Genomic DNA, 16638 nt, shown 5'->3' with positions numbered 1-16638 from the left:
CAATTTTAAAAAAATGTGTTTAATCAGCTAATAAAATATCTGTAAAGTGCATAATGTGTAATGTTAATTTAACTTGAATAAATTAGACAATATCAACTTCATTGATATATTAACTTAAGAATTTACATGTTTTGACTTAATATAAAAAAATATACAGTATATATACGTCAAGTTAACATTGGATGTGTGTATGTGTCAAGTAAACATAAAGATTTTGAGTCATTTTGACAGTTTTGAGCATTGTGTACACTGAAAATTTGCTTCATGAGTCAACTGGCATTTGCAGTTTAAAATTCACATTTGGGTAATTTGTACTGGTTCAGTATGGCTTGTATTATGTAACCGAAACCAAATTTGATGTCATCATAAAAGCTTAACCTATATTTTACAATTAGACAATGTTTTTTTGTAAAGAATAATGGTGTGTGAATAAACAATATTTAAAATCTTATTATATTACATAACTGACATTCTTTAGTAAAAGCTACAAAAAGAGGCTACAAAGAGAAAATACAAATATTAAAAATGTGAATAGTCTTGCTTGTACAAAATATATTTCCTTTATAAAGCTATTTTTAACAGCTAGTGTACAACCTTGCGTTTTTTTGTCGGGATTCATATTTTATTTTGAAGGTGCTGTCGTCATATCCCGGAAGTCCTTATTGCATATTCCGAGTTTTGCGGCTAGTGTTTGAAATGTCTGTGGATATTTTGGTCAGCTAGAAACACCTCGTCTGTTTTGTTGACACGGTATGGTCGGTGTCTGTCGGTGTCTGTCGGTGTACGCGTACTTCCGTTTTGCCTTTTTAATCTCGCTCTGAATATCTTGAAAGCTATAAAAGCTCCTGAACGTCGGTGGTCGTTAAGCTGCGGTCAGTCCTCGGGAAGTTCAGGGGCCCTGGGCGTTTTCAGGAAGCGAACAAGAGAGCACGTCGTTGAGTTTTAAATTACAAGTCGAGTGACAGTTGATTGAATTACAGTAACCGACCGCGGGTACATGGCGACACCACTGTCGCTTATATCAGCCTTGTCACAACGTGAATTGACCGTTTTCTCACGTTTTAACGGCTGGTTCAATCTGGACATTCACAACTCGCCAGTATTGATGTATTCTCAAATAAACCCTGCACGTGCAGCCACTTGTTATAAAGACGCTCGCGCAGCCATTGCAGGCTCTCTTCACTTCACCACCGGCGGCGCGCGAGAGCCGGCCCCAAGTTCCTGTTATTGTACAGCAAAATATATCATATAGAATATATCATATAGAATATATCATATAGAATATATCATCAGCATTTGCGTCAATTCCGAATGAACTTGGAACTTTTATTTTTTATTCAGCATGAAATTTCTGTTAAATCAGAACACTTTGTTTATCACTGAATGAGAAGTTTGTGTTTGTTATGGCTGATATTCTGCTGATATTTTAGTATTTCTTTTTTTAAATTGTTATTATTGTCTTTTTTGCCACTTGAGTTGAATGTGTAGCGAGATGATCAAAAAAGCAGAGGAAAAAATGGGAGTAAATTCTTTTTCTGATACCAATATTCCTTATATAGACTATACACACTATATAAACACACATGTTTTTGTTATGATCCCTCAAATTTAATTATCAAAGACTTGTGACAAAGATGTTGGCCTAATGGAGGAAGTATATTTTTCAGTTTATTGTCCACACTGACATCAGTGCACCGTAAACACTGTAAATGGTCAACTTCACCGGGAATTTAATGGTTCTAAATGACTACCAAACAAACATAAATAGAATAATTTGTGATTCATCCCAAGCATTGTTCTTTGCATTATGTTCTGTAATATACATGTTGGCCGATATGCATCTGTGATAGGCACCCATGTCAATACTCAGACAGACAGCCTCTACTATGAAATGCAACGAAGGTCCCCTGGTCAGCAAAATCATGGATTTACTGAATAATATGTGATAATAAGTTAATATGAAAGACTCAATAGTTTTGTGCAGGATTCAGTTAGAGACATGTGAAGACATTTGTTTTCTTTATCTTTTGTCTCTAATGACTGTTGAACACAGTCACCAGGCATGTGACAGAAAAAAAAAAAGCTTCATCTCGGAGTCCCAAGCAATGACACACAAACAAAAAGCCTGATTAGTATATATTTACAGACCACCTGTTTTTCTGCACTAGAAGATATGAAATGTCTTCTCAGGTGATTGACATGTTGCCGGTGGTGGTGGTCCACGGAGGGGCGGGGCACATCCCAAAGGAGCGGTCAGAGACGTCCACCTCGGGGGTGTGTTCAGCGGCGCAGGCGGGATATGCAGTCCTGCGGGGGGGAGGCAGCAGCATGGACGCGGTGGTGGAGGCTGTGACCCAGCTGGAGAACAATCCCTCCTTCAACGCAGGTGAAGTACAATAACACGGTATTTAAGCATGTGCAGTAGAATGTCTCTTTTTGTGTACTGGCAGATGTGCGGGCTACATGTCCATTATTGGTCTTCCAATAATGGACATGTAGCCCGCACATCTACCAGTCTTGATATTGTTGCATGTCATTGTCTCCAGCACAAATTCAGTGTTTCCCAAACTGCGGCGAGGGGCCCTCACGGGAGGACGCGCAGCCCACGCAACCATTAAAATATGGAATCAGTATAAATGGTCCATAAAATATAAACTTACTGACACCATCGTTGAAAACCGGACCTGTACACAAGAACTTTCCTGCTCGATTTAACTTCAGACCCCTTTAATAACTTTTTGTCTAAAAGCGACTTCTGTGGTTGTAGTTTCAGTCTAGCAGTCATCAGCCAGGCAGAAGTGCGAATAAGTTTTAACTGCACCTAAAGAACTAATCACGGCTAAACTTCTTCTTTGTTTTTGTTCTAAATGTGCAAAAATGTAAATTCAATTCAAATTCAATATTTGAATTTCTCTTTTTTTTTCAAAGTTTGGAGGAGTGAGTTCGTCCATGTCTTGATCTCTCTGTTCATGAAGGCCACAGTTTGTGCAACTGTTTAAAAAAAAAAAAAAAAGTCTTAAAGAACTTAAAGGTAGATAATAAAATAGTTGCTACTGCTAAAGCCACTGAGTCAGTTCCCTTTCATTTTTTTAAGTCTGAACAAACCAATAATATTCGTGTGGTTAAGCAGAATCTGGCTACTTTACATTGAAAACAGCCTGGAGGACTGGTTGGGAACTGAATAGAATAATATAAAACTAGAAATAAATCTTTTTTCATTTTCGATACTGTTAAGTTGCTAAATGTCACCTCTGTACAAAAAAATATTCTCGTTGTCCGTTGACACAAGTCTGTCAAATCATTTCTCAAATCCTATTTCAGGTTGTGGGTCAGTGCTGAACGTGAAAGGAGACGTGGAGATGGATGCCATCGTGATGGAGGGGAGAACCCTGGGGAGCGGTGCAGTGTCTGCTGTACGCAACATAGCCAACCCTGTCCAGCTCGCGAGGCTGGTGATGGACAAGGTACGTATGCTGTGTGGTTGCACAGACTTAAAAAGGGTGATGAGTCATAAAACAACGCCCGACCCTGCATCACACTCCAGCGCTGACCGCAAAAAAAACGGTATGGATTCTCATAGACTTTAATGCAGAGCGCATCTTAATGCATTAAGTGCATGCACATACCGTTTTTTGTAAATGTAAATGATTTAAACCAACAGAATTCGGCGTGTGAAGGAAGTACCAGCATGGCTGCCGTGGAGTTTGGATTTCTGACCTGGATTCCAGATGTGTTTTACACGTGTGAACTTTGATCTTTTTCCTTCAGACCAGTCACGCGTGTCTGACAGCAGAGGGCGCCGGTCTGTTCGCCCGCTCCGTGGGCGTCCCCGAGGTCCCCCAGGAGTCCCTCATCACCGAGTACGCCCGCATGCGCTGGAGAAAGAACCTGGTGCCCGACGCCAACCCTGTGGAGTGCCAAATGTGAGACGCAAGACGGTTTTAAACTTATTAGCGTTTGTTCTGTTGCGTTAGAAAGGAATCTGCGTCTCCTGCTGCATGATGCACTTCTCTTCACTTTATCAATACTGTTCATTAAAAAGTCCCTGGCTGCTCCTGATGTTGCTCACGTGAAGAGATGTGAGTGCGCAGGAACTGTATTTACCAAGGAGACATCCTCAGACAATCCGCTGTCATTTTAAGGAGACAACGGGACCTTTTGGGACACCAGGTGTGTTTACACCACAGAAACTTTACTCTGGGACCGGGAACTTTCTGCAGAGCTCTGTGTTTCCACTAGAGGCCCTGTGGTCTAGAAGGTCTTTCACTGACTGGACAAGCATTTCCCACGGCTACTGTTATACACGAGGGATTTTTAAAACCCTGCAAATGCAACCTGTCTTGTAGTTTGTGGCCGACTATAACCGGGATGGAGAAGCGCGAGAGAATTCACAAAGAGTGTACTGACAACAAAGTGCAGACTGTGATGGTTTTTGCAGAGGACAACATTCATTTGAAAGCACTGACCGTGAGCGGACTAATTGGGTTAACCTTCCCGGGGCTTTGGTCCTGCTGTAGAAATGATCACAGTGTGCTGGAGGAAGCTTTACCTCTGGGAGACCTGCTGGACATTAGTTCTTTGGAAAATTAAAGTTCACGGAGCTTCCTGGTAGTTCGAGCGAGCAGCGAGTCGAACGTTGTCCGCTCTCTGTCCAAACGTTCATGACCTCAGTCTGTCTCGTCCAATCAGGACGCTTCATGACTGAAGTAATGTTCGTTCATTCTACCTGGTCTGTGCTCGCCGCACATACACATCTGCAACTTATCTTCCTCTTCTTTACAGACGCCTGCTGTGTTAGCAAATACTTTCATCTTTTTTGCTATTGGGTTCATTCATTCAGATCTTTGTGTATCTCAGTGCCCAAATGTTTTGTGGTGAGTTTATGCTGAGCACACAAATCCACAGCGGTGACGTGGATCGCGCAGCAGGAGAACATTGAAAACATTCTACTGATGTTTTGAGTCTGGGTCATGGTTGGAATTCACCGTCACTGCTGTGAGTCTCAGCCGGCCACAGCTGCAAACCTCTCGCAGTGACTTTTACAGGCTGCGGGCTGCGACCACATACTCGTATAAAACTGGTCTTTTATTGCTCATTAGAATAATATTATGCCGTCCAGACATCATTCTACTGTTCTGTTTCCTTTCTGCAGGGGGAAGATGGGCACGGTCGGGGCGGTGGCCGTCGACAGCGAAGGCAACGTAGCCTGCGCCACCTCCACTGGTGGAATATTGAACAAGATGGAAGGTCGAGTGGGCGACACCCCCTTCATAGGTCAGACCTCACACCAGCAGTCTGGAATTACACACATTTTATAAAAGTATTTGTTTGGTCAAATGACAAAAAGAAAAAAAACAACAAGTCAGTTGGGAGGTTCTGGAATAATACTGATTATTCCCTGTCTTCACCAGTGTGTTGACCTTTGACCAGCAGCAGTTTGATATGTGTTTGGTTAGTGAACGAGCATGTACAGTTAATATTTGACTGAGCTCTGTGATTTCAAACAACAAAACTGCTCATTGTGTGAGCGTGTGTTGGATCTTTTGTACTTTGAGGAGAGAAAAAGAATCTTGTCAAAAAGACGCTCAGTTAACGACAAGTAGAACACCCGGCTTCATGTCAGAGGTAGACGGCACTGACAGACGGATATGAATCACCTAATGCTGCACGAGTAATGTGCCAGAAGGCAAATTTGTAATCTGAGAAAATAAGGATGCACAGTGGCTAAATCCTACTCCTGTTTGGTAAACAGCAACAAATGGATGTGGCCCGTCTAATCCGTCACTATCAGTAAATGAGTGTTCAGACCGGTGTGACTCAGAGGGCCGACTACAACCTCGCTCTCTGAAACACCGCAGAGTCAGCAAAAACTGGGCAGTGAAAAGTTGGAAACTTGAATTCAATGTGAAACAAACGTTTGAAAGCATTTAACTTGTCATCGGCTGCTTTTACAAACTGGAATCTCTATACTAATATATTGTTTTTTCGTGATTTTTATTTATATGAAATCTAGTTCTCCTATAATTATGGCATCATTGGATGCTAACAAAAGTATTTGGACAAGATAAAAATACAGTGTCAGTGTTTTTAGTTTTTTGTATCATCTGTACTATACTGTATTTCAAGAGAATATTAGCATTAGCATGGATACTCTCCCATCCAGTGAAATAGATACATAATTGCATCTATGTATGAAAATAACACATAAAACAGATTAAAATATGTCTATGAGTCACAACATTTTACTTCATTTTACATTTTGTAGCAGAGAGGTTTCATGGTTGCCTTTTTTTATGAAAGCACCAAATTCTGTGAAAAGACTTTTAAGTTTCAGAAAACTACCACGTGTGTATGAATATACTGTATGTGGTCACGGTGTAAAACATTTGGAAGAAAATTTGGAAAGGCATCAAATAACATCAGCCAGTGCTCCCTTCCTCATACCGGCCTCATTCTGATGGAAATAAAACCACTGATGACTGCGGAAGCAGCGAAGCCTTGTGTTGTCGGTTGCTATGACAACTTACAAACATGGCACATGGTGTAAAGGTAACGGAGGAATCTCTCAGCCATAAACTGCATATTAGACCAGCGAGCAGAAGTTTAAATCACTCAGAGTCAAGGCAGTTTACAAGCTGTTAACTTTTACTGGTGGCTGTAATGATTAACCTCTCCCCCCTCCCCCGCAGTGTGACCACCCCACCTATAAAAAACATGCATATCTGTACTTATGCGGGATATTGTGCCTAATAGTGTAAACCAAAAGCGGCGTCATGTTACAGTGCATCTGGAAAGTATTCACAGCGCTTCACTTATTCCACATTTTGTTGTTACAGCTTTATTCCGAAATGGATTCAATTCATTTTTTTCCTCAAAATTCTACACACAATATCCCATAATGATAAAGTGAAAATAGTTTGTTTAAAATTTTTGCAAATCTATTAAAAATAAAGAACGGAAATATAACACGTACATAAGTATTCACAGCCTTTGCTCAATACTTTGTTGAAGCACCTTTGGCAGAAATTACAGCCTCAAGTATTTTTGAGTATGATGCTATAAGCTTGGCTCCTATTCTTGGGCAGTTTCTCCCGTTCTTCTTTACAGGACCTCTGAAGCTCCATCAGGTTGGATGGGGAGCGTCGGTGCACAGCCATTTTCAGATCTCTCCAGAGATGTTCAATCGGGTTCAAGTCTGGGCTCTGCCTGAGCCTCTCAAAGACATTCACAGAGTTGTCCCGAAGACATTCGATGAGCGGTGCCTGGTTTCCTCCAAACATGACACTTGGCATTCAGGCCAAAGAGTTCAATCTTTGTTTCATCAGACCAGAGGATTTAGTTTCTCATGGTCTGACAGTCCTTCAGGTGCCTTTTGGTAAACTCCAGGTGGGCTGTCATGAGCCTTTTACTGAGGAGTGTCTTCCGTCTGGCCACTCTACCATACAGGCCTGCTTGGTGGAGTGCTGCAGAGATGGTTGTCCTTCTGGAAGGTTCTCCTCTCTTCACAGAGCAACGTTGGAGCTCTGTCAGAGTGACCATCGGGTTCTTGGTCACATCCCTGACTAAGGCCCTTCTCCCCCGATCGCTCAGTTTGGCCGGGCGGCCGACTCTAGGAAGAGTCCTGGTGGTTCCAAACTTCTTCCATTTATGGATGATGGAGGCCACTGTGCTCATTGGGACCTTCAATGCTGCAGAAATTTTTCTGTACCCTTCCCCAGATCTGTGCCTCCATACAATCCTGTCTCGGAGGTCTACAGACAATTCTTTGGACTTCATGGCTTGGTTTGTGCTCTGACATGCACTGAACTGTGGGACCTTGTATAGACGGTGTGTGTCTTTCCAAATCATGTTTGATCAACTGAATTTACCAGGTGGACTCCAATCAAGTTGTAGAAACATCTCAAGGATGATCAGTGGAAACAGGAAGCACCTGAGCTCAATTTTGAGTGTCATGGCAAAGGCTGTGAATACTGATGTACATGTGATTTTTTCATTTTTGATTTTTAATAGATTTGCAAAAATTAAAAAAAAAATGTATTTCACGTTGTCATTATGGTGTATTGCGTGTAGAATTTTGAGGGAAAAAATGAATTTAATCCATTTTGGAATAAGGCTGTAATATAACAAAATGTGGAAAAAGTGAAGCGCTGTGAATACTTTCCGGATGCACTGTATGTGTGTTGTGTGCTTCAGGGTGTGGAGGGTACGCTGACAACCAGGCGGGGGCCGTGTCGACCACGGGCCACGGAGAAGCCATCATGAAGGTTACACTGGCCAGACTCATCCTGTTCCACATGGAGCAAGGTAACCACACACACACACACACACACACACACACACACACACACCAGACAACAAAACACATGGCCCTTTGAGTGGTGATAACTAAAACAAAGGTTCACTAGTGTATTTTACAATAAATCTCCCTCAGTGAGTTCAGGGAGAGTCTGTTTTAAAAGCACCTCCTGGATCCCAGCGAGCAAACAGAAAATACTCTCAATGAAAAACTGTCAGCCAACAAAAACAAAGCCAAGTGAGCCCTCCTGCCACAAATAGACAAGCTCAGTTAAATCTGGAGGTTAATCTGGCTCTTTAATAAAACCAGCAGCACGGGTTGGAAAGCTGTCGCTGTCTGGCCTGAACCTCCTTCTGAACCTCCTTCTGAACCTCCTTCTGAACCCGGGTGGAGTTTGTTCCTGTTAGCTGAAGAAAACTGGTGGCGCTGTGTGTCTTTAGTCTCTTCCCCCGTCAGTGAAACGCTTCCGATGGTGTTAAAGGGATGCAGAGATGATGGAGGCGTCCAGGTGGCGTTGGACTAACAGAGGTGACCGACCGTTACAGCGTCACCTCTTCTCTCTCTTTCTGGTCTCAGGTCAGTCAGCAGAGGCTGCCAGCGATTTAGGCCTGGCGCACATGAAGTCCAGAGTGGGGGGGCTCGGCGGGGTGGTGACGGTGGACCCCCAGGGCCACTGGGCCGCTCGCTTCTCCAGCCTGCAAATGGCGTGGGCCGCGGCCCAGACGGACACGCTGCACCACGGCCTGTACGCCGGAGAACACTTCACCCGGAGCATCGACGACCCTCACTGACAGAAAACCCTCCTCCGGTGGGGTCAGAGTTTTTTACTTTGATATTTTGTACTGTTAGGATAAAAATCAAGAACATAAATAGTAGTAATACAATACAATATTTGTACTAATACAAAGTAAATAATATACAGATTAAAGTTGACTGATAGTCATTGTGGTGTTGATTGAATCTCAAACTTCGGGCTCTGGTGTGGAACGTTAACAACATTCTCCACTTCCTGGTCAGTGACCTTTAACCCCACCAATGTAGTGACCAGTTGATCTGGTGTTCACAGACAGTTAACGTTGTCTGTTTCCTTAAAACTGTAGTTACATCCTTCACTACTTCTACAGTAGACACAGTAGATATAAATACACCATCCTGAAAACTACTTCCACACAGCAGGTTTGACCCGGTCCGTTGTTTTAATCTCTTGATATGATTGAATAGAACATTTCATTTGCCTGACATTTGTTTACACAGCAGCTCATTAATAATAACATCATTAATCTGTGAGTGGCTCAACAGACAAATTATCAACGATTTTGATGATGGTTTCAGTCATTTTCCAAAGAAACAAAATTACAAGTATTTGCTGATTTTCTGGAATGAAAAAAGACGTTTTGACAATTTTTTTCAATTATTTTTGACATTTTATCAAATAAACAAATAATGGATGACAATAATCGTTAGTTGCTCCCCAACATAAAGTGGAAATGTTTTTCATTGTGATCTTCAAATGTGTTTTTCCAATTCTCACTATCAATTTATGTTTGTTGCCTTTTATATAAAAGGAGCGTTTCATGTATTTTTTAACTGATGGCATTTTAAATGATTGTAAACGTCAGCAAACTTGATATAAGAAGTACTTGTAAACATGTTGTTTTATGAAGATGATCTGAACCTCTATTGTCGTAGAGACGAAGCGCTGACATCACACTCCCAGTTTGAACCGGTATTTGTGAAGTGCTGCTAATCATAACGCTGCAGCTTTGTGTTAGGAAAACACTGATGACGACAATAAATGCCTTTAATCCCCAAACCGTATGCAGTTCATGCTTCATTTATCCTCAAACTCAAACTGTGTACAGAGGAGCACTCGTGTGTGAAACGCCGGCTGTGAGTGGTCGAGCCACAAGATGGCGCTGTCTCAATACAAAACAACACTGAAACGACTAACACTGGCACACATAGAAGATGCTGACTGGCTTCTTTTAGGTCAAACACTTTCAGACTGGGAGCTACTTTGTTTTTCTTTTTCTTTTTCCTTTGTGTCAAAAATGACAAAATATCCAGATAGATGTGAATATGACTCAGTCACTGTTTTGTAATAGTATCTCAGTTGGAGACACGGAGTGGATGTAAAAATGTCTAAACAAATCACTTTCTTTATTAGTTTTATTATTTTGATAAGTTGATCATTTATTTTGATCCAATTTCACCATCACTATTTCCATAGTTTTAAATCAGGTAGTTACTGTGTTTGAGTCCAGTTCTATAAGTAGCGTATGTGTGTAACCTGACGGAGGCCGAAGTATATAGCACATTAAATCAAATTATAATTTCAATGCAAAACAGCAATAATGCTGAACTTTCATGTCAAGTCAGGAGAGTCGACAAGGGATAAAAAAAAACAAAAAAAACACAGTAAACTACATTAACCTCACAGAGACTGCAGGAAGATTAGAAAGACTGGGGCTTATCGGTAGGGGGCAGAGGTTGTGTGTGTGTGTGGGGGGGGAGGGGGGGGGGGTTCTAGGCAGCGTTTGTTGCTGCTCATATTTTCTCTTTAAAAAAGACACCGTTTGTCTTGTGTCAGATTCTGCTTTCTCGTCCTATAACTGCATGTAGCTGACTTAAAAATAGCACTTCAATCCCTCAGTACATTCACATTGTGAGTCTTGGCTGCGGTTTTAGTAGAAATTCCACCACATTCTGTGAGCAAGCAGAGGTTAAAGTTGTGATCGGAGTACGTCTCCCTGAAATAGATGTAAATCGATGTGATGTCCTCAGTGTGGAGCTTCTGCTGACGAGGTGGGAGCAGCGTCATGCACCGTACAGCCATCGTGAAGGTTCCACTGGTCAGACTCATCCTCTTCCACATGGCGGACACGCAACAGGCACACACTCAGTCACATGCAGATTTGCAAATGAATCATCTGCATCCATGAGAAATGTCAGATCTCTCTGATTATAGCTGCATTTCCAAAGCAGGAATTTTTCCCAACGAGTCGAGACGATTCCAAGGAACTACTTTGAGCCCACGATAAGTCCCCCGCTCGGGGGGGGGAGTGGTGCTTTCTGAAGGTTCGAGGACATTCGGAGGGAGGTCTGGGGCACTGAACCGCGTTTACTGGTCAACACACTCGCAGCATTGTTAAAAACCTACAACCTCAAACGTCAGGACGCACGAGCCCAAAAGATTGTTTTGGACCGATGGAACAACAACACAGTCCAGGTTGTTGAATTTTGAGAGTTGTGGGCTAATTTTCAGAGTCTTTCCAAAGCTTGCCAATCACTGTCCTACAGGAGCTTTTACCCCTGTGGAAGTTTGTGGATATTAGTTCTTGGGAGATGAACGTTCCTGGAACTTCTGGTATGAATGCATCTTTAGTCACATTTAGCAGCCTTGAAAATGGCCCATCTTACAGTTGCTGTTTTTTTTGACAGGTCTTGGTGGGGAAGTGACAATTTCCCGAAGGGCTGCTTGTTTCACAATGTTGCAGTCGGCCCTGTCTGCTTCTCAGAGAGAAGCCCAGCACACAGAGCGTCACGCAGCCGCAGTGGCGGTCAAACCCCTCCATAGAAAGCCTTCTCGCTGACTCTGCTGTGAAATCTGAGCCTCGCCTCCTCGCTCTGCTCTCCTCTGCCATGTTTGCATTTTGATGTATAGGAAACACACATCTGCTTAGCCATGCAAACCTGACCTCTCTTAACTCCCATGGTTTTCCACATGAATACTGTGCAGAGACACTGTTGTGCTTGTGGACCATCTTCTCTTCACAGTTCGATGATTTTAATCTGCCGTCTGGAGAGAGGAAAAAAAAACTATACTCATGATCTTTGTGTGCTGTACCCCTGCTGATCAAATCATGATGACTAATACTAATAAATACCTTTATCCTTGTCTATTTTGTGTTCCCCGCCTCGTTTGTCCATGAAATCTGTGTGTTGAAGTGCACTGAAGTGTGTCCTCGAGCTTTAGCTGCAGCATGCTCGTGTCTGTCTGACTCCAACCTCCGGCTCCTCACCTTTCAGCCCTGGCTCCCCTCACCGCCCTCGTGTTTTCCTTCTCTCTGCTCTGTGGCTCAGGCCTCACCAGCCGTCCAAAAAAGCTTGCCGTGTCTCCACCCTCATTCGCAGCTCCATCATCCCCCATCACCATCTTCAAGAAAATGAACTTGTAGCCTGCAACTTGCTCCTGGTCTGCATCTGAAGCTGGTTTAACTTCAGAAGCTCCACTTCACATTACAGGACACACATCCCAACACTGCTTTGAGTGTCAACTCTCTTACCTGTTTCCCACATCCGTATGTGCTTTGAGTATAAACACTTGTTCTCCAAACATGAGATATTTTATCTGCCTTCAGATCCTGATAGGAGTCAGCTTCTGCTCCAGTTTGCACCCTAAACAAAGCAGCAATGAGGGCGGTGGAAAAAAGCAAACAGTCAAAATGTGTCCTGTCACTAGAGGGCGAGAGCGGTGGGAGTACTTGTGTGTTCTTGTGCATGATGACTACACTCAGAGGTAACTCTTCAGAGCGAGGACGTGTTTGTGAAGTGAGAATATTTGGGTCGGCCCTCCCTTCTTCGAGGGGGCCAGTTCGGGGTGAGGATCCGAGGGTTACCCAGACAGCACACAGCGCTCAGACAAAGGCTTTCCAGCCCTGAAGGCTCAAAGTGGGCCATGGCAAGACTCACATGGGTCAACGTGGCCTCTGTTTACTTTTATTAGTTTACCATGTTTGCTAGATTTATTCTGGGACACTTCGGGATATCTTTTGCAGTTGTTTGGTGAAAAGTGTGTTCAACCTCCTGCCGTCCCCTCCACACAAGGTTATCTTCACATCGGTGTAAATACCACAGAGCTTTTAGATCTAGTTGAGTGGTCTAATCTGAAAAAAACAACAACAAAAAAAACAGCTATGTCTCCATATTTTTTAAGGAAAATCTAATTTAGGACAGTGGTAGACGGTCTCTAAGTAAATTTCCTCAAGCAAAAAAAAAAAAAAAAAAGAACAACCAAAAAACATTGCAGTAGTGTTTAAAACTACTATTGATGGTGCAATTTAAAACTAAATGTAATAACTCTGTGTTTACGTTCTTTTTTCTCAGAGTAATAAATTTCTGTTTTGAGGATAAAACAACGGTCTTTTATGAGCAGACTTGCGTAGAAAGCCAAAAGACACCTCTGGCACAATGAGAGAAGATCCAGGAATCAGAGCCCAAAGGCATTGGGCATTGTTATTGTGTTTGCAAGCAGTGCAGAAGTTATGGGATGAAACAAATACTACAATCAGACTCAAACTCTCCTGGTGCCACACAACACCCAATCCAGCAGCACGCCAAAACATGTAATACGCCCGTCAGTCCACTGCAGCACTCTGTGCCAGTGTCACGTTTTGTCTCACCTAAGCGTTGGAAAAAAACCTAAAACAAACACGTGGTGAGGTTGAGGAAAAGATTCTGAGAGAAATCCACAGTGCTGTTTCACAGATCTGAATTCATCCATGTACGTCAAATGACCTCCATGGCACGACCTTCATCACATGACCTCCTTCTCGACCCTGGTACTTGAGAGTATTTTTCACACTGAGGCAGTCAAATGTGACAGTCCCTCTAGTGGAGTGACAGGTGTATTACATGCTTTGGTGTGATACTGGGCTGCACCCCCCCTCCCGCCCGTGACAGGATTACCATAGCAACCAAAAACAGACAAGAAACCCTGACGTTTTTTTTTTGTTATCTAATTTTATTAATTCTTGTTATGTTTTCCATACATGTTACATTTTCTGCACAGGATGTAAAAATTCTGCAAATAGAATTAGATATTTTTTATGATATATGTGTAATTATACACTAATTTAACTCAGTGTTTACTGTCTGACACAAACAAAGACAAAGAGTCAACGGCGTGTTTCGGCGGCCTCTCTCTGGGTTGGAGAGCCTTCAGTTCATGGTGCCTCCAGTATACTTGCTTTAAAATCAAGTGTTTTAAAGTTTGTAATTGGTTATCTAAAACCAATCATATTAAAAGATTTCTACTTTTGGTTAAACCTCGCTTTGTAACTGTGTCTTCTTCTTTAAGGCCGTGGCCTCAACACCGGCACTTACAGGCCTTTTTGGTGTTTATCTAACATTTAACTGAGGCCACGAAGTTTAACACGTCTTCCAGCTTTTCAGGAACAACATTAGTGTTTTGGTTCTAGAAGCATAGTTTGATCAGGGCTGGTTGTGATTATGTTTCAGGGGTTAAATGTAGTCAATTACGACGCCCATGAGAGTGAGACTGAGTGCCCCTTTACATAACTAACACTACAAGCTGCAAACCTATGCACATAAAAGGAGACGTACTATTGAAACAGTCTGAGCTGATCCACGCGGAATGAAAAGGACATCAGCATACAGTTGACCTCCCAACACTCAGCGGTGTGGAGGTCAATGCAGCCTCTGCAAAGTGAAAAGTTTAGGTCTTTCTAAATGTTCCTGAATGTCACTCGTCCTACCCAAATTTTATTTTTATATTTAGGCAATTAAATTACAATTGTAGGGCAATTAAATATCCCCAGGACCATGAGGTAGACTATATCAGCAGCAAATTAACAGTAGCCGGTCATTATGGTCAATTAGCTTTCAAATTTGAGCAGTCTTATTAGTATTGTATATGTGTGTGTCTGTGTGTGTGTGTGTCTGTGTGTGTGTGTGTGTCTGTGTGCCAGCCTCTGACACTGCAAGGTGAGATTTGGTCCTGCCGTCCCAGCATGCACCAAGTGAAACATATTAGACAAGGTAATACCGGAAGCAATGTCGTTGCTTTCGCAACAAAAGCATTCGTTTTACTGTAAAACAAAATACGCCATGCATGTTGTGCTCAAAATGAAATAGTAGTATAAATACAACTTCATATTTTAATAAACATATTCAAGTATGTACGCTCATAAAATGCTGCACGCATGTTTAATAATGTTGCTTCTTAATGTGAAAATCGTTCCCGGAAACGGATTCTTGCGGCCGACTTCACCGGTCAGTAAAAAATAAAAAAAGGGGGCCGGACTCCGTCTAGTTTTCTTCCTACAAAAACCTCCAGAGTTGACAGTCTGGATTGGGACAGAGGGAAGTAGGCAGATTAAAAAGAACAATATAAAGCATTGATCTTCTGCTTTCTGAACTTCTCGAAGTGTTCGTGATCACCGAGTTCATCCCGGCTGCGCTGCGGTCACTGCGGACAAGTGAGCGGACCACCGGCGCCACCGACGGGAGACTGACCGTGTGTTCCGCCGCACACCCGACCTCTCCGCATTCATCTGACTTTTACTGTGTCAAAGTTAGCGAGGAACCGTCGGGGCCGTTGAAAGTCCTCCTGACATCAGACGAGCAGCCACGCCGGGCCGCTGTCTGCCGCTGCTGCCCGGGGAGGACATCACGGTGAGTGGATTGACCAAACTCCACTCAAACATGAACTTAGTTTAAGACATCACAGCTTTGAGCTCATTTGCGTACATTTACGTCTATCATCTTAATGTTCCCTCCATAAAAAAACACTCCACTTAAATTTGGCATAAATAAAACATCAACAGCACCACTAATTTAACTTAAAGAATCAGTTCTTCTGTTTTTCTCAACTTGGATCCGAACTGTGAGCCAGTGACGGCGGTCAAGTGATGTGAGACACCGGGAGAGATTTAACCGGCGGATGTATTATTTAGTGAAATATTGATAAGCCGAATTTACAAGAAGACACATTAACACTGTATTATGTCCTCACTCTGTCTATATCTAAAACTCAACTTTGCTGATTAACAAAAAGCTCTTAAGCGATGAATTTTTGCACTGAGTTTGTTGTAACATCCTTTAACGCGCGTTTCCGCATCAATCACTGCGTTTGGGCCCAGGCGGAGGGGCCCAGGGCCCGGGCGGAGGGGCCCAGGGCCCGGGGAGGGGCCCAGGGCCCGGGCGGAGGGGCCCAGGCGGAGGGGCCCAGGGCCCGGGCGGAGGGGCCCAGGGCCCAGGCGGAGGGGCCCAGGGCCCAGGCGGAGGGGCCCAGGGCCCAGGGCCCAGGCGGAGGGGCCCAGGCGGAGGGCTCTAACAACCAGGGCTGCTGCTCGCAAGTGTTGCACTACACAACAGCGAAAGAGGAGGCTGGTGTGCCCACACTGTCAGGGAGAAACGGTTTCACGTTAGTGTGGACCATCATCCCGCTCCAAAATTCACATCTGCATGTCCTGAACTTTACTTATGTGTATCAGCTTAAATGACCTTTTTAATAACAGGATGGAAAGTGTTTGTTTTTTTTGGTAACTTTTAAAAAAAAAATTTTTTTTTTAAGGACACTCTTAATAGCAACAACAGTG

At 43.0% G+C, this 16638-nt stretch overlaps 1 protein-coding gene across 1 annotated transcript; it reads left to right on the top strand.

Moving 5' to 3' along the window:
* Positions 1–664: 664 nt before the first annotated feature.
* asrgl1 (asparaginase and isoaspartyl peptidase 1) lies at positions 665–10476 on the top strand. The gene is made up of 7 exons (XM_069689854.1): positions 665–750; positions 2191–2386; positions 3322–3464; positions 3769–3923; positions 5153–5274; positions 8194–8304; positions 8873–10476. The coding sequence occupies exons 2-7, from the start codon at positions 2200–2202 to the stop codon at positions 9085–9087; spliced, it is 933 nt and encodes a 310-aa protein (XP_069545955.1). The 5' UTR covers positions 665–750; positions 2191–2199; the 3' UTR covers positions 9088–10476.
* Positions 10477–16638: the final 6162 nt, after the last annotated feature.

The sequence above is a fragment of the Brachyistius frenatus genome, unplaced genomic scaffold, assembly GCF_029030835.1.
Source record: "Brachyistius frenatus isolate BFR_SWC_R1_liver_20210118 unplaced genomic scaffold, ASM2903083v1 Contig_8, whole genome shotgun sequence".
Classification (NCBI taxonomy): Eukaryota; Metazoa; Chordata; class Actinopteri; family Embiotocidae; genus Brachyistius; species Brachyistius frenatus.
This window is presented reverse-complemented; position numbering and strand designations above follow the sequence as displayed.